The sequence below is a fragment of the Theropithecus gelada genome, chromosome 12, assembly GCF_003255815.1.
Source record: "Theropithecus gelada isolate Dixy chromosome 12, Tgel_1.0, whole genome shotgun sequence".
Lineage (NCBI taxonomy): Eukaryota > Metazoa > Chordata > Mammalia > Primates > Cercopithecidae > Theropithecus > Theropithecus gelada.
In genome coordinates, this window is record NC_037680.1 from 12,356,394 (window position 1) to 12,382,106 (window position 25,713).

Consider the following 25,713-nt stretch of genomic DNA (forward strand, 5'->3'; position numbering starts at 1 on the left):
CAAGGTGATTGCTACCCTTTTAGGAAGTAGGAGGATAGAGGGTATGCATGTTGAAGTGGCTAATTCTGCAAACAGACTTGGTGCAGACTTTTTTCTGGAGGTGAATTGATGGAGTCACAGCCATGAGCTGATGTTACTCTGGTTAGCAACAAGGTCTTCTGAGATCCACTGTATAGTCCCACTGTATCCATTGGATGCACTTAGCTAGAGGACCCAGCTGTTAGAAGGTCTGGAGGTAGGCATCTTCTTAGCTCCAGCAACAACTTCTTGATCACTATTAGTCTAGGGCTTCCTCATTAATTGTCTGGTCATTCCTGATGATCCTCCTTGTCATTTTGTGGCATCAAGACTCTCTGTGAGGATGGCTGTTCATTATCCTCCTCATTGTCCACCTGTTACTGTGAGAGATAAAGGTGTCTCCTGAATAACGCTTTTGAAAAGTCTTAAGTTCTGTCATCTCAGTAGGAATTGTAGAGATGCAGTCTGTGATTCTCTATGTGTGCTGTGTGTATGCTGATATCGTTTCTATCATTTCAAGCTCTAAGTACCACTGGAGAAGAGAAGTTTCCTGGCACTTCTATAGTCACTTAAAATCTGGGCCCTCACTAATCAGAACTCTACTCTGAACTCCTCATAGCTAGGGATTTTCACTTCAAATTTGCATGTCTCTGAACTGGGATAATTTTACCTAGGCTGAGGTTTTTTGGCCATCTCTTTGCCCCTGTAATACACCATCTGGATGTGTTGGACCCTCTCCAAGGCAAGGATGGAGAAGAAGCTTTCTACCGTCTAAGGAAGGCATCGTTCAGGTCCTAGCCCTTGATCTTTGTTTTAACTGCACAGCTTGAGCAGCCTATTTAGTAGGGTTAATTGAGGAAGTAGAGTGGGGCTTCCTGTCTGAAAGTGGACAGCTAATTCCTGCCAGTGATTCGGGCTCTTTACTAAAATAGTGAAAGAAAATCACCTTTTTTGATATAGCACCTCATTGGCTTGCCCTAGGAAAATTCCTTCAGCCCTGGGTAAAATTAAGTAATGAGTATGGGTTATTAAAAAAAAAAAAAAAAAGCCAATTCCCAAGGAGCTAGGTGCAGCATCTAGTTCGTAATGTGGCTTTCAGAGTGTTAGCCCCTTTGGGTAGAAATTCCATCTTGTTCACTGTTCAGTCACCAGGGCCTGATGGCAGTTCATGCTCAATATAAACTTGGAGCGGTGTGGAGGAAGGAAAGAGGGCAGGTGCTGGTTGGTTGGCCTGCAGTTAGAAAGGCTGAATAAAGTCCTGTAGTGCCCTAGGCGACATACTCACTTAGCAGATACTTTATTGTGCCACTGTGGTCAGTGCCTTTCTCTGGGAAGGTGTGTGTTGGAGGAGGGGCTTCCTAAAGTATGTCATGGAGTCACACATAGAAACTTTAAACAATCCAAGGTGGACCGGTGTTTTTAACTCATAATACTCCCTTATTCCCTGTTTTAAATTTTTTTTTTAAATTTGATACAATAATTATACATAATAATGGAGTACAATGTGAGATTCAGTCCACATACACATTGTGAAATGATCAAATTAGGGTAGTTAGCATGCACATCACCCCCAAATAATTATCACTACTTTTGTGGTGAGAACACTTAAAATTGTCTCTTTTAGAAATATACATTATTATTAACCATAGTCACCTTGCTGTGCAATAGAACACCAGAATTTATTCCTCCTAACTGTAACTTTTTACCTACTGACCACTCCCTCCCCATCCCCCTCTCTCCTCCCCCTCTCTCCTCCCCCTCTCTCCTCCCCCTCTCTCCTCCCCCTCTCTCCTCCCCCTCTCTCCTCCCCCTCTCTCCTCCCCCTCTCTCCTCCCCCTCTCTCCTCCCCCTCTCTCCTCCCCACCCCTGGTAACCACTGTTCTGTTATCTCCTATGATACCAACTTTTTAGCATCTGCATGTGAGATTGTACAGTATTTGCCTTTCTGTGCCTGGATTATTTTATTTAGCATAATGTCCTTCAGGTTTATCCCTGTTGCTGCAAAAGACAGGAGTTCTCTCTTTTTTTCTGGTTGAATAGTATTCCATTGTCAAAAGTGCTGTAAGACTAGGAAAGGAACACTGCAGGCTGGAGCCCTGGGGAAAGTGGTCTGAGGCAGGTGGGACTGGAGCTGGGGTTTGGCAGACAGGCTGGGTTTGATTGTCAGCATAATGGAGAGCACTCATGTGCCAGCTGGGTGGGAGGAGCAGCCGAGTGAAGACTGGGAAGCCCCTCAGGAAGCGTATGCAGGGTTTGTGGTGATGAGCAGACCAGCAGGTACGTAGGGGAAGAGGGGTGTGATGGGGCAGAGGAACTTATGTCATAGTATAAGACAGAAGTTGAGCCTCATTTTAATGGGCATTGTGGTGGTATTGAATAGTGATGGAATGTATGGGTCTGGAATCAGACTGCCTGGTCAAGGGCTCTGAAACTTGAGTGTGCATCAGAATCACCTCGAGACTTGTTAAAGTGTAGACGGCGGACCACATCTCCCCAGTTGCTGATTCAGTGGGTGTGGGTGGGGCCTGAAAATTCACATTTCTCACTGGCGATGCTGCCGTTACTGAGTTTGGGACCACGTTTGGAGAACCACTGGTCTAGAATTGAGAGGTTGGCAAATCTTTTCTGTTAAGAGGTAGGTAGTAAATATTTTAGGCCTTGTGGGCTACACACAGTATCAGTTACATATTCTTTATTGCTTTTCATGACCCATTAAGCATATACATATCATTGTCTGCCATATACAAACAGGCTGTTGGGGGAGTGAGGATGACATAGGGAAGGTGGGGCATGGTTTAATAACCCCTGGGCCATGCCTAGATGGTCAGTCCTCTGCCACATAGCTGGCTGACCTTTGCCAAGTTAATCACCTTTTGCCTTTATTTTCTCATGCTTCTCATAAAACAGAGATGATAATATTCATACTTCTTACCATACAGAACTTCTGAGGATTCAGTGAGCTAAGCCACAAAAGATTGTGTGTCACAATGTCTGGGACATAGCTAGAATTTATAATTTATTTTTATTAATAGTAGTACTACCAACTACTGGTTACTCTGTTGATAGGCAAGGGGAAAACAGTAAGAGGCAGACCAACAGTGATCCAAGGCTCTGAAAGCTAATTGCTTCAAGATCCTGCTACCATTTTCTTTTGGGCTACTTGCAAAGAAGAATCCTTTAAAGCATATATGTACACTTTGAAGTACATCCTGGGTTACTCCCTTATATCGGGATCATTGCTCAGTCTGTCCCTTGAGTGGCACTTAGAAAATGGCGCTGTTCGTAAGCTGACTGGTATTGGGCCCAGGACTCTGGCTGAAGGGATGGGCATACTGGTAACCATTTGCAACCTGTGCTCAGGTCCTACTTGTTGGAAGCCCTGATTGAGAAGAGTGGCCTGGTCTGTACTTGCGTTAGATAGGATCTGGCTGCATTAATATTGAAACTACTCTGCCTTTTAATGTCTCATTTTGCCTCATGGTGGGAGTGAAAGTGAGAACCACAGAAAATCTGCCTGCCAGGTGTTCCACATTTCTTGTGCTACAGCATGCAACTGAGCAGTGAGGTATAGCTTTCCCTCATGTAGCTGGGAAAGCGGTACCCCCGCTTGTACCTCTGGCATATCTTCTCTGTGCTGGTGCACCTAGAGAGGTTGCCTGGTGGCCCTGAGAGAGCCATCTCATCTCTAAACACTGATAGTGAAAGCTGGCCATGCTCAAATAAGATGGAGCAATCTACCTCTTCCTTGTTTAGTTACCCCCAAGGGGGCATCCACTTTCTTGCTCACCTCACCAGTTGCATGTTCTAGTCCTTGCCAGAAGCACATAATAATGACTTTGTAAGCTTAAGTTACAGGCACACAAAAGTACCTGATGGTGATATGACTCCACCCTCTGCTTGGGTTTTTGCTGACATTCAGTGAAATATCCTTCCATCTCTTCCCCACCTTGCAAAACAAACTTCCTGTTTTGAATTTGGTCCAGGCTGGAACAGCCCCACTACACCTGTTAACACACACAGACACACACTTTCCCCTTCATATTTGCTTAGCTTCTTGTTGCCTAGCCAGATTTCCCCTCAGCTTATAGATCCTGAATCATAAGGTATTGAACCAGGAAATTTAAGAGTTAACATTTTACTTAGAGGTATTCAAGTGAAAACATGGCTTCTGGTTTATTTTGCTGTATTGTGCCATGACTACTTTGCTAATTCTTCTCCTCCTTCACAGCAGAATGGAAGTGAGGAAAGGCAATCAGCTGACACAGGAGCCAGAGTGAGACCAGCAGACTTTCACACTGAACCTACACCATGAATTTGTGTCTATCTTCTACTCGTTAAGAGCCAAGGACAGGTGAAGTTGCTGGAGAGCAATGGCTGTCTTTACTCCGTGGAAGTTGTCCTCTCAGAAGCTGGGCTTTTTCCTGGTGACTTTTGGCTTCATTTGGGGTATGATGCTTCTGCACTTTACCATCCAGCAGCGAACTCAGCCTGAAAGCAGCTCCATGCTGCGTGAGCAGATCCTGGACCTCAGCAAAAGGTACATCAAGGCACTGGCAGAAGAAAACAGGAATGTGGTGGATGGGCCATACGCTGGAGTCATGACAGCTTATGGTAAGCACTGTGTTTCTGGGACCTCTCCATTAAAGTGTGCCTTGGCCTTGAAAATGGCCCTAGAAGCTCCCAGACATGGTCTTGTCATGCCTTCATAAGCAGTGAATTGCACACAGAGAGGCATCTTTAGGAAATTAAAGCAGTGCCATTTTCATTGTTCTGAGTCTGGTGTATGCAGACACACTTTCCCCTGGAATCAATGGGTTAGGACAGTTAGGGCTCTATTGGTCGTGTTTGCAGCTAGCTCCTTCTCCCTGAGCACATTTCAGGAACCATGTGATCTCATGTGGGAGTGAGTTCAGGGAATGCTGAAAAATATTCTCATCGTTCCCTAAACAAAACTTAATTAAGGCTGGTGGGGGTGAGGTGAAGAGTATGGGGAGGAATGGAAGCCAGTAAACTTAGAGCCAATTGTGTGCCTCCCTCCAGCCGATAAGTAGGACACTGGCACTTGCATCCTGGTGAGTTTTAATCTTTGGCTTCTTGAGGTTATGTTGCTCTTCTTGCCCTTGTCTCTAATTGCCCTCACTTTAAAAGGAATCTTTGTGTACTTGTTGCTTTTTTTTAAAAGAATTTTTTTTTCAGAATTATTTTTGAAATCATAAAGAGTAAAAAGATACACATATGGAATGTAACTTATTTTTCTTTTATGTTTAATATAGAAAAAGTTGGAAGCTGTAGACAAGCACAAAAAGAAAAAAATTACACATAAGTCTACTCCAGGCAATAACCACAATTAACATTTCAGTGTGTATTTTTCTGATATTTTACATATACACACAAAAAAATATATACATATATACACAAATACAAAAAAATTGCAAATGGATTTTAGAATATGCTGTGTTTTGCAGAGCAGAATTGGTCTGTAGAAGATGACCTGTTGTTGAGTGAAAGAGTCTGATCATTGAATTGAGGTTTCAGTGGTCTCACTGAAGTGGTCTCCATGATAGTATAGATGAGATACAAGAATGGGGTTAGGTGAGGTGGAGAAAGTGGAGTTCTGTTTTGTGACCCACTCAAGGAAGGTGCCCTGAAGTATGCAGAGTTCAAATCGTGATTCCCAAAAATGTGCAGCAACAGTTCAGTGCAGATTGAGTTCAGATACAGGAAATCATACTCAGTTATACATGTACTTTTTTCTTTCCAAAAGGGGAAAAAAACTTGTTTTTAAAAATATGTAAAATTTTATTCACACATGTGTGTGTGTATATACATATTTATTATAGAAGATGCTTCTAAGGAACATTGTAGAAATTCTTTTCTAGTTCTTACTATGTAAATAATCATACTCTGCTTTTAATCTGTTAAAAGTGTAGGCATTGGCTTTTAATATATCTAAATAAAATGGTACCTTTTTTGAACTGATGGATTTAAAAAATGGGATTCGACTGTGGGAACTTACACTGAAAAACAACTAGGTAGTTTTTCCTAGAGTTGCATTTTAAAATTGCTCATTGACTCACACTTCTGTAACGTTTCCAGAGTAGCTGAGATAAACCAACAGAAAATAAAGTTGATTGTCACCATTAGTGTTACCAATGTATATAACGTAGCAGGTAACACAGGTACAATTTTAAAGTTTCTGGTTGTATGCATTTCATGTTATAGCTTTGAAGGGAAAGAGTTACAGCTCAGTGGTAATTTTCTCTTGTTTCTCTTAGTCTGTCAAACCTTTTCTATGGCCAAGAAGCAGCTCCACAAATAGCAAATTTGTAGGCTTTAAATTTCTCCAGTTGTTTTGGCTGTTTTTATTTCTTGTGTACTGCTAAAAATCTCATAGGGAAGGCTTCCCTACTTAAGGACAATAATTTGGTCTTAGCTTTTCAGCCTCACAGAGATATTATTTTTTAAGTTACAAAAAAATCTCAGAATAGGCTGTTAGAATTTCAGCCACCCTATATGCTTGTAATCATAGGACTTTGCATCTCAAAGAAACTATAGAAATTATTCATTCCAACTTACTTTTGTAGATGAACCTTAGCAAAATAATTTCTTTTTCTCAAAAACAACAAAGAAACAATCAAACAGGTCACATGAGCAACTCTAACTCACACTGCTAGTTTTCTCTTTCTTCTAATCAACTTTAACATATCAAAGTGGTTTTGGGAGCTGAGTTTCTGGAATTTAATTGGACTTGTATGCATGTGCTTGAGGTATTGGGGGTTATCACATGGTGAGATCCTCCTAAGACACGGTGTCTCATTTGGTGCTATTGACATTTTGGTCTAAATAGGTCTTGATTGTGGATAGGATTTCAGCAGCATCTCTGGGGTCTCTACCCACTAGATGCCAGTAACAGCTCCCTAGTTGTGACAGTCAAAATGTCTTTAGACATGTGATAATTGTCTCCTGCCTGCCACCTTGGAGAACTGTACTAAGAGTGGAACGCCATCTGACATCATCGTTTTAAGGATGTTATCAAGCAGATAACTGGTTTTAGGTTTTTTGTTTGTTTCTGAGATAGTGTCTTGCTTTGTTGCCCAAGCTGGAATGCAATGGTATGATCTTGGCTCACTGCAACCTCCGCCTCCCAGGTTCAAGCCTCAGCCTACAGAGTAGCTGGGATTACAGGCACACACCACCACGCCCAGCTGCTTGTTGTATTTTTAGTAGAGACGGGGTTTCACCATGTTGGCCAGGCTGGTCTCGGACACCTGACCTCAGGTGGTCTGCCCGCTTCGACCTCCCAAAGTGCTGGGATTATAGGTGTGAGCCACCGTGCATGGCCTGATTTTAGTTATTTTAAACTTGAAAGCCTAGTCTTACCCCTGGTTTCCACTTCTGGCACCAACAATGTGGATTGAACGAGAGGATCGTACTAGGGATTAGTATAGTCCAGGGCCAGTCCTAGAAGCTGGAGAGCCATTCTGATGACATATGCTTCCCTTGGAATCTGTCAGTATCAGTAACATTGTGTGACATGCAGGCAGCCCTGGCAGTTAATGTCACATGGTGGTCCAGAGAATGTAGGATTCTTAGTAGTGTAGCTGGGCTGGCAGAACGGTGTTAGGGATGCATGGGCCATTAGTTTGCAGTCTCTTTTTTTTTTTTGCCATAAATGCAACCTATGTGCAGTGCACTGCCTACACATCTGCTTTGAAAGAGTGAAGAGTTGATCCTGTATGGCTGGGATTTGTGTCTGGTTTAAATGAATCCAGCAAAATGAAGAAAAAAATTCCTTCTTTCTCTCATCCCCATATTGGTATAATCAGAGGCTCTCAGGATAAATGGGTCTACAGTAGGTATTTGAGGGATTGTAGTAGCTGATTTTAGATGATTGCTGATTTATTAGAATTTCTGGTTAGAGATTCCAGGGCAGCAGGGCTCGGTGAACTATGACCTGTGCTCTAAAATTGGAACACCTCCACTCCCACTTGTTTGTAACAAATGCAATAACAGATAAACATGATAATTCCAGTATTTATTTCATAATACATCTGAAACATTCTGAATCCATCGATCAGCAGTCACCATAGTTATTCTAAATACTCATCTGATCAAGTTCCTTATTGATTCAGCTACTTCCCAGGACTCCCATGGTCTAAGGCAGAGTCATCAAACCATGGCCTATGGGCCAAGTCTTCCTTGGTACCTGTGTTTGTAAAGAAAGCCATGCCCATTTGATTACATGCAGTCTGTGGCTGCTTTTGCACTATAATGGCAGAGTTGAGTAGTTGTCATACAGACTGCAAAGCCTAAATATTTACTGTCTGGTTCTTTACCAAAAATGTTTATCAGTCTCTGACTTAGATAGTCTCTTGGTGAGTCTCTCTATCTACTGGATTTTGTGGGTATGTGTGTGTCCCAAGTCTCTTTCATGCTTGTGTTAAGGTGCACATATATAAATGCAGCATTTCTCTAGCCTCTGAAAATGCTTCTTCTAAGTGGCAGGTCGAGAGTTGTAGTGGTTAGGAGCATGGGTTTTGGAGCCAACTGGTTTGTCTTTGCCACATCCTGCCTGCGTGACTTAGGCCCTAGAAGCACAAAACTGCTTGAAAGTGGGGTGTCAGTGCCTCTCACCAAGGACTGTGAGACATGAGCAAGGTGCTGTGTGTCAGGTGCCTGACATTGTGTGCTTATTGTTGGCTGTTAGTGTGGCTTGTGACTAGTACTCAATAATAGAACTTGAAGAATATCTTCCCTGCCCCAACCCATCCTTGTTTTGGTGATTTTAAAAGAGACTTCTGAACTTCTTTGGGATTTGGCAACTCCAAAGTGATACTTGGAAGATCTCCTGGGCAGCCCGTGTGGAACATTCAGTGCATTTGTTATTGGAGTGTGGAGGGCTTTTCTGTGTATTACTCTGTCAGTCTAGAGAGGAGTGTGTTGGCTTTTGCCTCCCAGGCAAATATAGAGCCAGAGCCCTCTGCAGGTCAGCAGAGGAGAGCCTTCTGCATCTCCCAGCCAGTGTGGCAGGGGCCATGCCTGCCAGTGACGTCTCGGGAATTGTGTCATGGATGGTGCCACTCACCCGAGTCAATGCGATTCTTGTTTCTGAGGTGAATTGATCTCTGTCTCCAACAGCCTGACCCAAATTCTGATCCCTAGTGATACCTCTTATCTAACTGGACAGACCCGGTCCACTTGTGTTCTCTAATGAACAGTAATGGAAACCTGAGGCGAGGTGACATTTCCCTTCATGGTCCACCCACATCTTGTTAACCCTGGCTTCTCTGGGCTGGGGCACTGTCCTAGAAAAGCTGCCAGCTCAGGCTCAAACAGCTGTGGGCTCCCAGTTTCTCTCTGCTGACCCCCATCCCACTTGCCTGCTGCCTGATTCCTCCTTGACCTCCTGGTTCTGTGTGCTTGCTCTTCCCTACCTTCTGCCTGTCTCCTGGTTCCCTGAGCTTTTTAGTCCTAGACTGGCCCTTTGGCTTCTGTTTTTCAAGCCTGGTCCTTCAGGAAATGTCTGTCATTGGCTGGACTATCCCCCACATTTTGTGCATACAGTGAGAAACAGATGGACAAAGGCCCTGCTCTCATAGATGCTTTGTTATCTTTGGAAGGAAGAAATAATAAACAAGAGAAAGTCAGATAGCAGAGTACATTCCAGGAAGAAAAATGGGGATAGGATTTAAAATATCTGAGGGGTGGCCAGGTATGGTGGCTGATGCCTGTAATCCCAGCACTTTGGGAGGCCAAAGCGGGTGGATTACAAGGTCAGGAGATCGAGACGAGCCTGGCTAACATGGTGAAACCCCATCTCTACTAAAAATACAAAAAAAGTAGTATTTTTTTTTTTTTTTTTTTTGTGGTGCATGGTGGCGGGCGCCTGTAGTCCCAGCTACTCGGGAGGCCGAGGCAGGAGAATGGTGTGAACCTGGGAGGCGGAGCTTGTAGTGAGCCGAGATTGTGCCACTGCACTCCAGCCTGGGCGACAGAGGGAGACTCCGTCTCAAAAAATAAATAAATAAATAAATAAATAATAAAAAATATCTGAGGGGCTACTTTGCACTGGAAGGTCACCTCTCTCTCTGGAGGTAACTTTTAACCAAATGACACCAAGGAGCAGCCAGGTACAGTGGAAAGAAAGAGGTGGAGGCAGAGCATGCCAGGGAGAAGGCATGGTGTGTGCTAGGCCCTAAGGCCAGCATATGCACTCCAGGGTAGAAGGGAGGCCACTGTAGCTAAAACAAAGTGAGCAAGGAGTGGCATGGAAGGTGTTTGAGGCGGTGAGAAGCCAGCAGCTCATGCAGAGCCCTGTAGGCTGTGGCTTCTGGTATCAATATGGATGTTCTTATGCGGAAACCAGACCTCGACCTCACCCTATAGTTCACTGCTTTCTCTGTGGGAGGAAGGAAGTTTTCTCCTTAAGGAGGCATACACCGGGGTTGGAGAACCAGCACAGGGCTTTTGGTTGCTGGTTGGGGGCAGTGGAGAGGTAACTGCAAGTGGGCTTCTGATTGGCCCTCATTGGCTTGGGATGCTGTATCTAAGATGTTAACACCATTTAGGACTGCTGAAGATTGCTCTGAAAGGTTAGCAGCTGCTGTGTGTTGCAGATCCAGATAATGTTCTGAGATTGCAATGAGAGCTTTTGCAAGTGTTGCCTTCCACCTCTCTTGTGAAAAAGGAATAAAAACAGGTTGGATTTCATTAAAGATGCAAGCATGTAAAGGGTTTTTTAGTTTTGTTTTTTTTTTTCCCTCACTTTTCTTTTGTGTCTCTCTTCCTACAAATAGGGAAATATGGTCAAGGAATAGGAATGGTTTCTTTTTTTCTTTCTGTCTTTATTTTTTTTTGAGGACTGGGACTATTGTGGGATAATGTGGAAAACCACTGTTGCCAAAGTAGAAATTCCCTGCCCTTGAGGGAAATGCACTGTTCTTGGAGTGAAACTGGGAGGGGAAAAAATAGCTGGGCTGTTTGGTGTGTCTGAGAAGGCTTTAGTTACTCTATGGTGACGTGGCTGATGTGATTAAAGAAAGGGCTTTTTGGTTTAAAAAGCTTGGAACCTAAAAATGGGCCTCTCTGTGGCTTGGGACTTTTCCAGCCATCCTGTGGTAGAGTCCAGCCTGCCCAGTATCCTCATCAAAGTCAGGCCAAGTTCACAAGCACACCCAGGCCAGTCAAAAGGTCTGAGGAAGACCTTGGGAATGTTTTAGACAGGAGAAGTAAACTCAGAATAAGGGGCTCATTCTTCTACTCCTCAGTCATTAAGACCCTTTCTTTCATGCAGCACCACTACTTCAAGTCTGGATTGAGGAGGGATTGCACGCACATGTGTAGGGTTGGAGTCTGCCATTGCCATGTTCAAACGATAAGGCTCAGAATGTCCCTTGTCTTACCTGGCGGCCATAGCTCTCTATGACCCTCTGCTTCTTCCCAACTGTGTCCTGGTGCTCTTTTGCTGTCAGAAGTGCTTGGGCAGACCTCATGCTGCTGCGGACACCCTAAAAAGCTCCACACCCTCTCAAGTCTACTAAGGCATGGTGGCTGTCTTCTAGGACAAGACTGTTGCATGGTGGCTGAGCATTCACCTGTCTCTGCGCCTCTGCATTTGCTCTCCCCTACCCCTTCCTCTCTTCCTTCTTTCTTTGTAAATAAAGTTTGTTAGAACACAGCCATGCCCATTCCTTCTGTTTCAGAGAAGTTAGCCTTCCCTCCTTCACAGGAGGGCCCAAGCCCACTGTTACTCTCATTCTTTATAACACTCAAGCTACTTAGCATCAAGTATTTGTTGTATAAGCTGATCGTGTGTCTCTCCCTCTTACAATGTAAGTTCTGAAAGAGCAGGGACTTTGGTCTGTTTTGTTCCCTGCTGTGCCCCGGAACTTAGTACCTTTTGCCTGGCACATAGTAGGAGCCATGAATGAATAGCAGCAGCCCTTGGCGAAACTCTGTGATGTTCTGTGTGGTACAGTTACAGCGGGGACTCATTTGAAAATCACAATAATGTTTTTAGTGAAGCAGGAAATGAGAAGAAATTCCCTATGGGCTCTGCATCTAAGAGGCTCCAAGTAGCTATTATGCATGATCCTGACATGGAAACTATTGTTTATTCTGGAAGGTAGTTAGTGTTTCTGTTGGAGGGATGGAACACGTTGTGTTCCTTACTGATGTGTGACCTTGAACAAGTCACCGATCATCTTAAAGCTTACTTCCTCTTTTGTAAAACAGACAGTATAATATCACTTAATCTCATAGGCTTGTTGTGAGGATTACAAATGACAAAGTTTATTTAGGCACTTAGATTGACTTAGATTGTTCTTGTACTTTTTTTTTTTTTGGTGTTTTTGTTTTATTTTTGTTTTGTCTTGTTTTGGAGATAGTCTTGCTGTGTCACAAAGGCTGAAGTACAGTAGTGTGATCATGGCTCTAGCAACCTCCGCCTCCCAGACTCAAGCCTTATGCCCACCTCAGCCTCCAGAGTGTAGGCACGTGCCACCACGCTAGGCTACTTTAAAACAAAAAAGTTATTTTATCTAAAGATGGAATCTCACTGTCTTGCCCAGGCTGGTCTCAAACTCCTGGCCTCAAGTGATTCTCCCACCTCAGCCTCCCAAAGTGCTGGGATTACAGGTGTGAGCCACTGTGCCCAACTAGTACTTAATCAAAGTGCATTCTTTCCTATTAGTTATCACTAGCTCTGACTTGAATATGTACCTGCATCTGTTACCACCCAGCCATAACTGTTCACGTAGATCTGACATTGATCATTGGTTTGAACACACGGCTTCAGCAACCTGTTTATGCAGCTGTTCTTAGCCTTTACAGGGGTAGAGCCTGACCAGATGTGAGAGGAAATATGCTCTGTTTCAGAAGAAGTGAGGCTTGCCACCACCCTCCTAAACTAGGAGATGTGGTTGTCATTGCCCTCTTCAAAAGATACAGTTTTCCTCTGTGGGCTGTAAGATAAGCTGGGTGTGGCCAAGTTCACCTTTGTATCTAACCAGGGCATTGGTGGTGGTGGTGTTTCTGGCATGGTACAGTGAGCAGGAAGGAGTAGTGTACAAGGTCACCCTTTCCAAGAAGGTGTGGGCCCTGGTGTCAGGTGAGGACAATGGATGACAATAGGCTTGACCTCTCAGCACTTCTGATTCCTTACCTTTTCTATAAAAAAGGCTACAAGTCTTTGTTTCTATTCCATGCAGCTGGCTACATGTTAGGAAAATTCAGAGAATAGCCTAAGAACTCTATTCTGGATGTTAACAGATTCCATAAAGCACTTAATATCATCAACAGGCCTAGATAGGATCCTTTACCAGATTCCAATGCATGGAAATTTCCTCGATAGTAATGACACCCTCTGCATCACCTTAGGAAAAACATTTGCTTCTGGGCAGAAGTTCTGGTGAAATCTTAAATCTGTAGTTCTAACTCAGAAGAGAAGGCTAGTCAGTGTTGCCGAGCATCTGAGCTGCTCTTTGACTGTGCGATAATTGTTGTATGCCCTTTTGTGTCCAGAATCTGCTGCCTGGGACCACTGCAGGGTGGAAGCCACCTTTGTCAGTTCAGGAGCAGACAAATTATCCAACATGTGGCTTTGAAATTCAAATGAGATAAGGCAGTAAGGGTCACTAAGATGTTTCTGGTGGGTAATGCCTTACGTGACTTTAGGGTACTGTGGCACTATCTTTGATTTCTTTTTTTGTTCTTTTTTTTTTTTTTTGAGACGGAGCCTCGCTCTGTCACCCAGGCTGGAGTGCAGTGGCCGGATCTTAGCTCACTGCGAGCTCCGCCTCCCGGGTTCACGCCATTCTCCTGCCTCAGCCTCCCGAGTAGCTGGGACTACAGGCACCCGCCACGTCGCCCGGCTAGTTTTTTCTATTTTTTAGTAGAGACAGGGTTTCACCATGGTAGCCAGGATGGTCTCGATCTCCTGACCTCGTGATCCGCCCGTCTGGGCCTCCCAAAGTGCTGGGATTACAGGCTTGAGCCACTGCGCCCGGCTATCTTCGATTCTTAAGAGTACAATTCATGTACTATGTATATATATTTAAAATAACACTTAATGCCTTTGTGACTTTGAAAATAATGTGAATTTTTATGTAAAATTAGAGCATATGAGGCAGTATGGAGATGAATAAAGAATAAATATTACCTCTAAGTGCAGATCTTACCCAATAAGATTGATTTCCCTTTTTTCTTTTAAAAAAAAGTGATACATACATGTGTGTATATATGTCTATATGTACATGAATATATGCCTTTTTTTAAATTAAGATACTGCATTTCCTTATGCCATTAGGTATTTTTGATGACTGTACACTTTTCCTTTTTTATCCATCCACTTAACAAATATTTATTGAACTCCTGATATTAATAGCTAGTGGCCATAAACAGAGATGACAAGCAGACTTGGTCTCTGCCCTCCCTAAGTTTACAGTCTAGTGATTTATTCTATCTTATGAATGGCTGACATAATGTAATTTAATCTTTTTGTTGTGTGTTTGGGTAATTTCCAGTTCTTATCTGTAATAACACTATTTTATAAATAACACTGCTTTGAATGTCCTTGTACGTAATAAATGGACTCTATTTGGGTCATTACTGTAACTCTATTATCTTTCTGTGGAAAGGTCACTCTAAAATTAATTTAAAAATATATAATTGATGAAACTTGACATTCCTGACAGTCAATGGAAATAAGAGGTTGAGGTTAATTCTTTTTTCATTAGCACCTTCCTTTCTCATTAACGCCCCGTCTTTGCCGGTTTCTCCAGAGCAGCAAGTGAAGCTGCTCTGTGGCTCCGTTGTTCATGCTCTGCCTCTCGGGCAGCCATGGTGAAAAGGGATTTGATTTAGGAGCAGGGACAGATGTAAATTATTTTTGGCAGTTCAGATATAAGACCTTGCTCATTGCATAGTTGGTTTTGTGCCCTAGTATCATGGCAGCTGCACCTTCACAGTAGATCTCAACCTTGGCTGTGCCCCAATCCTTGATGGACTCTGCAGATCTGGATTTAGTGCATTGAAGTTGCAACCTGGTAACTCTGCACAAAGTGAGTCTGATGCACAGCAGGGCTAAGAACCACTGCTTTAGAAGCATGTTCCAGGAAAAATGGGGTGGTGGGCAGCGTAGCTCCCAAGCATGGCCGTTTTTGATAATTCCTCAAATATGGATTGATTTTGATGATCTGGGAAATGAAGGTTTACCTCGCAGTCTCGCATTATTAGCTGATAGATCTATAAACCTTATTCCACCAGTAGGGCCCTCCTTTCTATTGAGATCCATCCATCTCCTTGAATTCCAGAGATGGAGAAAAGTGTGATTTGCAGTTATAGCTCCTTGGCTGTCTGCTCAAGGATGTGTCTGTCAGCCCCTTCCAGTCACTTCTTACCCATTAATGCCATGGCTTCCTGGAAATGAAAACTTAACAGAAGCTGTCAAATAACCTGTTCCAGTGCAGTTTAATCGACCTTACCATTTATCAAAGAATGCCGGCATGATAGAAACCAAAGCCTGCTTTCCCTAGAGAGACATTTTAAATGTTTTTCAACTACTTTGATCTCATCTTCATCATGTACAGTAAGTTTTAGGAATGCAGAATTGCAGTAGTAATGTTGGGATTAAATTTTTATTGTGAAGGCTTTGAACCACAAACAAAATTTTAAAAGCTCATTAGTAATTGAAAATGATAATCTTGCTGAGGACTCATTTTATGGCTATAATAACTCTAAGACACAATGAAATATTAAAATATTATACAAGAATTTGGAGTAATATTGTTCTTTCATTTTTATTAAACTATAGAAATTCTTTGTACAGTTGTAGTGAATAAAAGGGTTACCATTAGGATTAAAACACAAACAGACCGGCGCGGCGACTCACACCTGTAATCCAAGCACTGTGGGAGGCTGAGGCGGGTGGATCATGAGGTCAGGAGTTCAAGACCAGCCTGACCAACATGGTGAAACCCCGTCTCTACTAAAACTACAAAAATTAGCTGGGTGTGGTGGTGCCTGTAATCCCACCTACTCAGGAGGCTGAGGCAGGAGAATCGCTTGAACCCAGGAGACGGAGGTTGCAGTGAGCTGAGATCGTGCCACTGCACTCCACCCTTGGCCACAGAACAAGACTCCATCTCAAAAAAAAAAAAAAAAAAAAAAAGATTAAAACACAAACAAAAAAACTGTTTTATGTTATGTTATGTTATGTTATGTTATGTTATGTTATGTTATGTTATGTTATGTTATGTTATGTTATGTTATGTTAGATGGAGTATTGCTCTGGCTGTGTTACCCAGGCTGGAGTGTAGCAGTACAATCTTCGTTCACTGCAGCCTCCGCCACCCGGGTTCAAGTGATTCTCCTGCCTCGGCTTTCCGAGTAGCTGGGACTACAGGCACATGCCACCACGCCCAGCTAATTTTTGTATTTTTAGTAGAGACGGAGTTTCACCATGTTGGCCAGGTTGGTCTCGAGCTCCTGACCTCAGGTGATCCACCTGTCTCGGCCTCCCAAAGTGCTGGGATTACAGACATGAGCCATCATGTCAGCCTGTTATTTCTTTAAAATTGTGATAAAACTGTTAACAGTTTTTGGAGGTTTAACAGTAAAATACAAGGTGCAAAATAATTTCATAGCCTGGAAATGTATAATTTATTGAGCCTTATTTGTGAGAGTACTATAGTTTGTTTCATTCATTCATTTGTTTACTTACATAACACATACTTAATGTGCCAAGCACTGTATAATGATACAGATAAGGGCTTGGCGTCATCTCTGTCATTGTTTTTTATTAACAACATCCTTAATCTTGGGTTGGCTGCTTTGAAATGGTGACTTGGGTAGCTGCTTGAGTTAAAAATGAACTTTTTTCTTTCATATTAGGAGAGAAAACATGCCTCCCCAGGTAAAGTGCTTAGAGAATTCAAGGTTTTTAGTAGCCTTATATTCCATCTTCATTTTAAGGGAGAAGATATAGAAAGAGTCTTAATTTTAAAAAAATCTTGGATCACTTGATGCATTTGGTAGTTGCCAGTGTCAGCTGGTGGATGTTTAGTGATACTGGGTCAGGTGACCAGAGTTGCCACAGGACAGGGGCATGAGTGAGTCTTAAGAGTGGTTGGTATATGTTTTCCCACGAACACATGGCAAAATCCCAGAGGTTATTCTCTAACAAGTAGATTCAGGGGAAGCAAGTCAGAGATGCTTGCTGGTGGACAGGTCCATTGTAGTTCTTAAGAGGCAGTGCAGCATAGTGGGTAAGAGCCATCAGCCCTGGAACCAGACTGGGTTTGAGTCCTGTAATCACCTCTGAGGTCTGTAATCACCTCTGCTAAATTATTTAGCCTCTCTGTGCTGTGATTTATTTGTAAGAGGGGCATAGGGATGATCATATGCTCCTCAGATTGTCTTGGTAGGATTAAATGAATTAGTTCATTTAAAGTGCTCAGCACACTGCCTGGCATATAGAAAGTTAAGTAAGTAGAGGAGGTGATATCAGGGTGGCTGTGGTGATGGTGATCCCTCCTCCTCATCATGAATCCCCTTTTACACTCCATGTCACACAGTCACAGAAGGTCAATCTTTGGCAGATGGGGTCAACAAGAAATAGTAGGTCAGTCGTATTTACTGGTCACTGTAATTTGAGAACTGAGGGAGAATATCTTCTTAATTATAAGTGTGACAACTTCGTATCCTACCTAGAGTATGCTCCACTAATGACTATCACCAGTAACAATGGATTGAGGACTGTGTCCAGTAGTCTGTTGAGAGCCCATCAGCATTGGCTCATGTTCTGTTAGCTCTCCCTTAGGGAGGAAGGCAGACTTCCCTCACTGCAACTTTCCGTTGTATTTGTAGCAGTCCCTCCAGTGAATGGAAGTCACACATGATGCAGGTTCATTCAGTGGGCATTTCCTTTCCTGTAACCCCTCTATCACAGTTCTCTCTCCATGTCTTCACAGAGGGCAGTGGGGAATACAGAGGGTTTGAGAGAATGCACCTAATTCAGCGGTTCTCAAATGAGGGCAGTTTTGTCCCTCCAAGGGATATTTGGCAGTGTCTGCAGACGTTTTTGATTGTCACACCTGGAGAATTGCTGCTGTCATTCAGGAAGTAGAGACCAGGGATGCTGCTAAACATCCTACAATGCAAGGACAGTTACCATGACAAAGAATTACCTGGCCCAAAGTGTCAGTAGTGCCGAGGTTGAGAAATCCTGAGTTAAGTCACACTAGAGGGCCAGGGCTTCTGTGCTTGGCCAACTACAATTACTGGTGATAGTTAAATGCCTATCTAGATCGTACTCGGATTCTAGCTGGCTTGGTGACACAGGCTCTAGGCAAAGAGGCTGAAATGAAAAGAAATACTGAGGAGTATTTCTTTATACTGAACATTGCCCCTTCTCGCTGGCACGACTGCCCCCTTCTGCGTGGCTGGCCTCTGGCACTCTTCAGAACTCTGGAGAGCCAGTTGATGCATTAGACTCAGTGACAGAACAGGTGACTGACTCCCGCTGTCTGTGCCAACTAATGATGTGCCTGTGACAGACTGAGTCATGCCGACCGTAGGACTGCAGACCGCAGAGGAGAGTGCTCTCATGACCCTTTGGATAAAGCAATAAAGCTTTGCATCACCTGAGGAGAGATTTCTTTGGGAAGGATGAGAACATTTTCCACTGAAAGGCTTTATTTTACTTATATATTTAACAGGCGGTTATGCAGTGCTTATTATGTGCCAGCCAGTATTCAAAACATTTTATAAATATTAACTCATTAACTCCTCTCCACAACCCCAAAGCTGAAGTGTTGTTCATGTCACTCTTTTACAGATAAGGAAACAGGAATGCCAGAGGTGGGACTCAAACCTAGGAACTCTGGCTCCAAAGTCAGGCCCTTAACCACTGTGTTATGGATGAAAGACTCTGAACTTCACCCTTGGTTTATTTTTTCTACCCAGGTTCTTGACTTCTGATTGGTCCTATTGAGACATCAGGGAATTAAACAGTCCTGAGGCAAGCCCTCATTTTATCAGCTTCTTATTTAATATCTGTGAACCTCAGTTTTCTTATCTGTAAAATGGAGTCACATCTACCTCATGGGGAGGATGTGAAGATAAAACAGTTGTCCATTTTGCATTGCTATGAAAAATACCTGAGCCTGGGTAATTTATAAAGAAAAGAGATTTATTTGGCTCAAGATTCTGCCACTGTACAAGAAGCACAGCACCAGCATCTGCTTCTGGTTCAATGGGCATAATGGAACAGGCTGGTGCCCCTTTGACGAGGTTCGCTGGCTGTGATCTGTGCTGTTTATGTGACCACGTGTGTTTATTTCATGGTCAGATCACTGCATCTGCTCAGGGACAAGTTTGCTATTTTCCAGGAGAAAGGAAGGTTGCAACTTCCCGTTTGTCTTAACTCAGGGCTTTTCTCAGTCCTGCTACCCACGCTCTGCACTTTTCCCCTGGCCCACTCCCAATTCAGAAATGGGTCTGGATTCTATTTCCATGGATGGTTATGCAGTCACCCATCTGCTTTTCTGACACATACAAGTCAGTATATCTTTCTGTGATTATGAATTTTTAGAGGAGAGAGTCTAAGCTTATCTTTTTTTTTCTTTGAATATCTTGTCTACAAATAGTAAATGCATCCATAGGGGTGAAGGAGTTCCTGTAATTTATCCAGAGAGAAGTGCAGTACTCTTTAATGTGTAGTCAGATGTGTGAGAAAGGGAACCAACTCTTAAATGTAAGAACCATGAGAGTATATCCCCAGCATCTAGAATAATATGTGGCACATAGTAGTAGCTTAATAAATACTTGTGAGCAAATGAATGACTTTAATCTTTACTTTAAATATTTCCTAAATCTGATTATAGTCAATTCTGGGTTATGTAGCAGACCTGAAAATCTGGAGCTGTAGCTTTTATGAAGTGTTAGTGTATGTAACTAACAGAATTGAACACTTTTAAAAAACTGGGACATACTAGAGTATGCAACACGAAAAATAACGAACTTGATCCAAAGGCTACTTTGGGATCTTGCTGCACCCTTGAGGTGTCATGCTTTGTATGAGAAACTATGGTGCTGTAAGGAGGAATTCAATGTACTGCTATAGCAGGATGCTAACAAGGAGTTTTCCCTGTTGACCAAGTAGCTGGAAATAGTTATACCATGTCACTTATTGTCAGACTTGCATTCTACAACAGACTGATGTATTTAGTAGGATCTGGGCCAGATGAAGATGGCCCTTGTCATCTTTCAGATGTGGTTTGACAGATCTTTTGTACCACTTCAGAAACATTTGAGAAGTTTTATTCTCCATGATGAAGAGAGAGCAAACCAGACAGATATGCAGAGGCCATAGAATTTTAAAATTGTCTGCACTTTCTTTTACAGATCTGAAGAAAACCCTTGCTGTGTTATTAGATAACATTTTGCAGCGCATTGGCAAGTTGGAGTCAAAGGTGGACAATCTTGTTGTCAATGGCACCGGAACAAACTCAACCAACTCCACCACAGCTGTTCCCAGCTTGGTTGCACTTGAGAAAATCAATGTGGCAGGTAAAAATAGCAATTCTCTGCCCCGATATGGAGTCACACCCTGCTTTGGACCAAGAAGAGAATAAAGGAGAGCAGTGGTTCTTACTGGAACCCACATAATATAAATTCTATAAACTTGGCATGGCCATTGTAAAGAGAAGTCTAAATTTATTTTTTAATAGCAGATGTTAAAATGCTTTCTTTAGTTTTATCATGATGCATAATATTTGGTGGTTTCTGTGACACATTTGCTCTTAATGAGCTGCTGGAATTCACTTGTAAAGAGAAGATTCATAGCATGGATTAAATGAAATATAGAGGTTATTTTGAGAAGCACATGCCTTTTAGAGTTCATTCCTCCTCCATACTCCCATCAGACAATTTTGAAAGTCTGTTACATATAATAGGTTCTCTCCTCCCTGTTGTTAAAAAAAAAAAAAAAAAAAAAAAAGAGCCACCATTGCAGAAAATGCCTCCTATGTATATATGGAGAAATAGAAATTATGAAAATGGCTTTTAGAAGATAAATGGCCCCTGCCTAATCCTAGGCGGATTCTGTAGCCACTCATGTACACCACCATGCGGTTCCCACTGGAAGGCATTTTGTTTTGCCCCTTCTGGAAACTGGAATATTGGATGAGAGAAGGAAAATTGACTAAAAACAACACCCAAATTATATGCAGCATGTTGTTGCCTACAGCTCACATTAGAACCCTCCCTCCAAGTCCCCCACCATCACACTGCTCTGAGGTCAGCCTCTGGGTCTTTGTGCTTGAGCCAGGACTGCTCTTGTTAGGGTGACCACGATTTTCTGGGGAACCAGGACAAAGTGAAGAGCCTGAAGATTAGGATTCAGTGGTTTGGGTGAATGGTTGTGAACAAGCTGTCTATACTTTTGGTGGGTGGTACCCAAACTCTGGTTAATAGATAAAGTAAGTAACTAGGTTACTTTTGACATCAGTTCCTGCTTTAAAAAAAATCTTGTTTCATATACTTTAAGCTTATTTATTTCCCTTTCCCTTTTGCTTGTAAAAATTCACACACTTAAGTGGGAGAGATTCTTTTCCTTTCCCACCTCGCAGTGTCAGAACATTTAATTGTTTTACATTATGCAGGCTGGTTGTTATTACCTTTTTTAATGTTCTTTGCCCTTTAGCAAATTTTAAATTGCAAAATATATTTCTAATAATTCAAAGTATCCAACCAAAGTTATTAAAAATAACTTTTAATTACAACACCGAAGCAGTGTCATCTAGGCCATAAATCCTGTCTTCCTTGCAGTTTCCAACAGCTTCTGTAATTAGACAAGAGAACCTCCCACTGTGTTTAGCTGCTTATTAATAACTGGAACCATGCCTCTTCAGTCTCCACTTGCCACCCTTGTACCCAGTAGAAAACGCTACTGGAAAGGCTCTATCTGGTTCATCACTGTTTGGTGTTGTATTTCTGGAGATGGAATGGAGTGTTCTGCCTTTAACTTTGCTGTTCCCCACTGCCTCTGAAGTCCTGTGGCTTGTGGGCCCCTATGAACACATCTCCTGTCATTCTTTCCCCCAAGGTGGGATCTTGCTGCCTCTGACTGTCCTGTTTGTTGCAAGGCTCACAGAGACTGCTACCTGGGCTTTAAGCTGCAGAGCACAGGGTAGTGGGTGCACCTCCAAGAAGAAAATGGGAAGGACTTGGTGACTACTTCTTTCAAATGAAATTTGGAAACATACCAGCCATATGTATTGAGCTAGTTTACCGCTTAACAAGTATCATGTTTTCTAAGCCAATGGCTCTGAGTGGGACTCCTCTAAATGTGCCACTGGTGCTGTGTTTTTAATAATAATTTAAAGAACCAGAGTGTTTTTGTTTTTTTTTTTTCCTTTTTGGGAAATCGGAGCAAATTTAGAGTTACGCATTTAATGAATAACCTCATTCGCATGTCTTTTCATCTTTCAGGTATGTGTGGGACACAGTCCATACCATCATGATTTTTACTGGGTAATTAGGAAAAGAATACACATGCATAAAACGACACAAACCATAGTTGCTATAAAGTAGGGGTGACTCAGAAAAAAATTTGGAGGCAGGGAAGGAGAGGAAACTAACATTTAGTAGCTGTCCAGTAAATACAAGTTCCTCTTCCTGACCCTCCAGTGTACATGATTTTACTTAATCTTCTTAGCACCTCTGAGAAGTGTTTTCATAGGTTTTGTTGAGTTTAAGTGCTTGGGAATGGGTAACTGTTGGTACTGGAGTCCGCTGAGCTCAGCTTAAGATCTGCTAGTGCTATGTAGAGAAGAGATTCTGAGTGTTAGCTCCATCTCTCCTTCCATTTGTAAATTATCATAAAGGCATGTGTCTGTAAAAAGGTGCTACCATTTTCTTACCTAGAAGAGAGCTGCCAGTTTCCTAGATTTAATCATCTGTCTCATCAGGTGATTTCTGTGTCTCAGGGTCTGCTCTCAGGCTGATGTTTGCAAAAGCTGGTCCGTGTGTGTGTGTGTGCGTGTGCACTTACGCATGCATGCTTGCAGAGGCATCCCTTTCATAGACACTGTCTTGGTCAGAGTGGATATAGATATGCTGGGCAGCCTTCTTCATTTCCCCCAGAAGGTGGGTAGTCCTTTGTATCTTGTCAGTCAACCACATATTTTTAAAAAACGGTTTGCCATGTCTATAGAGTACCAGAAAGAAGGATGAGGACTTAAGTGAACAGTTCTCATTTATGGGCAGCCCTTCCTTGCTTTTCCGCCCTCTCTCTGATCCATGACCATGCTGGTGTCTTCAGACCCCTCTGTCAACCTGAGTTGTGGGAGTTCAGTTTTATGGGGTTCCAGTCCTTGCTGAGTGAAGTTTTTCTCTCTCCCTTCCTGAATGGAGACATGTGGTAATTGCTCAGAAATGTTCTCCCTGGTGTGTCTTTACTGCTGACTCTGGTGTCTTATTGCTCACTGATGTTTCTGATTGCTTATTGTTGTGTCTTATTGCTTGCTGATATATCTTCTGGTTGGCTATAAACTGTCTCTAAATTGGGTACCATAGCAATTGAAGAAGGATTCCCTAAATTTAAATTTATTTTCTTTAAAGGGATAGCTGTGTGTGTGTGTGTGTGTGTGTGTGTGTGTGTGTGTCTCATTTTCTGTCTCTAGCTGTGTGCTGTGTAGCTTTTATCCAGTATGGCTTATCTTCACAAATTTATCACTGAGCAATTTTTTTAATGTGAAAGTAAATTTGCCCCTAGAGAAATTTAGTTGGAAATGAACTTTATTAAAATCAAGAAATCAGATTGAACTGGATTTTTGAGCTCTGTTTGTCTTATTGGAGAGAAAGGGGACTCAAAGGAATGAAAAAGTGGATTTTTAAAATCCCCACCCTTCCACCAATCACACAGTAAATAAATTTCTCCGTATTTACTTTCTGAAAGGGTTTGAAAGGCCTTCGTCAAAATTCTCTCCTTTTAGAATGCTGCTTTCAATTTGAGAAAGACCCATTCTGTCTTCAGTTTTGTGATCTTAAATGAGGAAGTGGAGTGAATAGGATTGGATCTGTGGTTCTTTGCCATCTACCTGAAATGGGGAAAAGGTAAAAAGTGTACATATCTGATAATGAAAGTGCTTGCCTTCTAAGGACTGAGACAGTATCTGATTTATCTTTGTTCTGCCCATAGTGTCTTGATTGTAGCCTTACCTGTTGAGGATAATTCAGTAAATATTGCTCACATGGATTGGTTTCTATCGGAGGGAACAGCATTTGGTTTCATCACCCAGAGGAGTTTCTTACGGTTCGTCTTCTCCATTTACATTTGTGGTGATTTGCCTGGAAGTCGGACTTAGTATTTCATTTCCATAGTTCTCAGACCTTAGCAGACACCACCTAAGAGTAAGACTGCCTTTTTGTTGGTCAGGACTGAACTTCCCATTGATGGTTCTGGAATGTGGAGGCTTCATAGGATGTGATAGTTACAATTCTACATTGTGATATTTTAGAGGACAACAACATTGTGCAGCCTCTAATAAATGTGCATGTGTACACATTTATTTATACTCTCAATATTGAGTTGTCATCCAACGTCAGCTGAATAACTGGTCAGTGTTGACTGTTCCCTAAAAGCCAAAACCATAATGATAGCATCCACGTAGTGTTGTGATGACTTAATAATTGCGAGGTCACTTGGGAGCAGAATCACAAAATCAAAGGTACAGGTATAACTCAAGCGACTGTTTCCTGGTATTTAGTCCAAATTGAACTTCGGCAACCCTGCATTTTTTCCAAAGTCAGTAGCAATATGGAACACTTTCCAGTATTTGGGGTTGAAGTGCAATGTATTTGAATTTGGAAGCTGTTCTTAAAAACAGCAACTATTATTATTATTATTATTATTATTATTATTATTATTACCACCATTTGAAAGTTGAAAATGAAAAATGTCCCTGCTGAGTTCTAGGGCTTGCATTTGGAAGTGCAGTTTTCCCCCTTTGTGCTGCTAATGGACCTTGAAATTTAGTTGCACCCGTGCTGTTTCCTTGTATGTGTACCTGTGTTACCAGTTTGTGTTGAAGTAACACCTGAAGTGTCCCAGCTCCAACCCTGGGCAGTAGCTCAGCAGATGACTTTCCCAGGGTCAGATATTGGCATGTCAGTGAGATCCCAGATGCTACTGAGAGATGGGAGAGAGATGAGATTGCAGGTGCTTTCCTATTAAGTTGAGCAAGAAGCAGATATGCTCTGTCCATTTACCTGTCATTTTCTGTTTTGTTATTTGCAATGGTAACAATAAATGTGTGGACCCTTGTCAGAAGCTATTCTTTTGGTATCTTTACAGAAAAATGCTTGTCTTTGTTGGTATGGTTTTCACTTTGTGTGGTCAAGGATACTTTGATTTTTATTTAGAAGAAGAAAAACATAGTTCAGAAGTGATGCTAATCTTTGAGGAAGTGTATCTATAGCAGTGATTAACAGCTGTGGGTGATTTTGCCCCCAGGGGACACATGGCAATGTCGGGAGACATTCTGGTTGTCACAAATGAAGAGGTGCTATTTTCTTTCTTTCTTTTTTTTTTTTTTTGGAAACAGTGTCTCACTCTGTCACTCAGGCCAGAATGCAGTGGCACCATCACAGCTCTCTGCAACCTCGACTTTCCATGTCCCCACCCCCTGGCAC

The 25,713-nt window shown here is 42.4% G+C and overlaps 1 protein-coding gene across 1 annotated transcript in view; it reads left to right on the forward strand.

The window, feature by feature from the left end:
- MGAT5 (alpha-1,6-mannosylglycoprotein 6-beta-N-acetylglucosaminyltransferase) overlaps nt 1–25,713 on the forward strand; it is a 327,486-nt gene that overhangs the window by 125,590 nt on the left and 176,183 nt on the right. Inside the window, exons 2-3 of the mRNA XM_025405318.1 lie at nt 4,247–4,629; nt 20,422–20,586. Of these exons, the coding sequence (XP_025261103.1) occupies nt 4,389–4,629; nt 20,422–20,586 (406 nt within the window). The 5' untranslated portion in view covers nt 4,247–4,388. The remainder of the gene's footprint in view (nt 1–4,246; nt 4,630–20,421; nt 20,587–25,713) is intronic.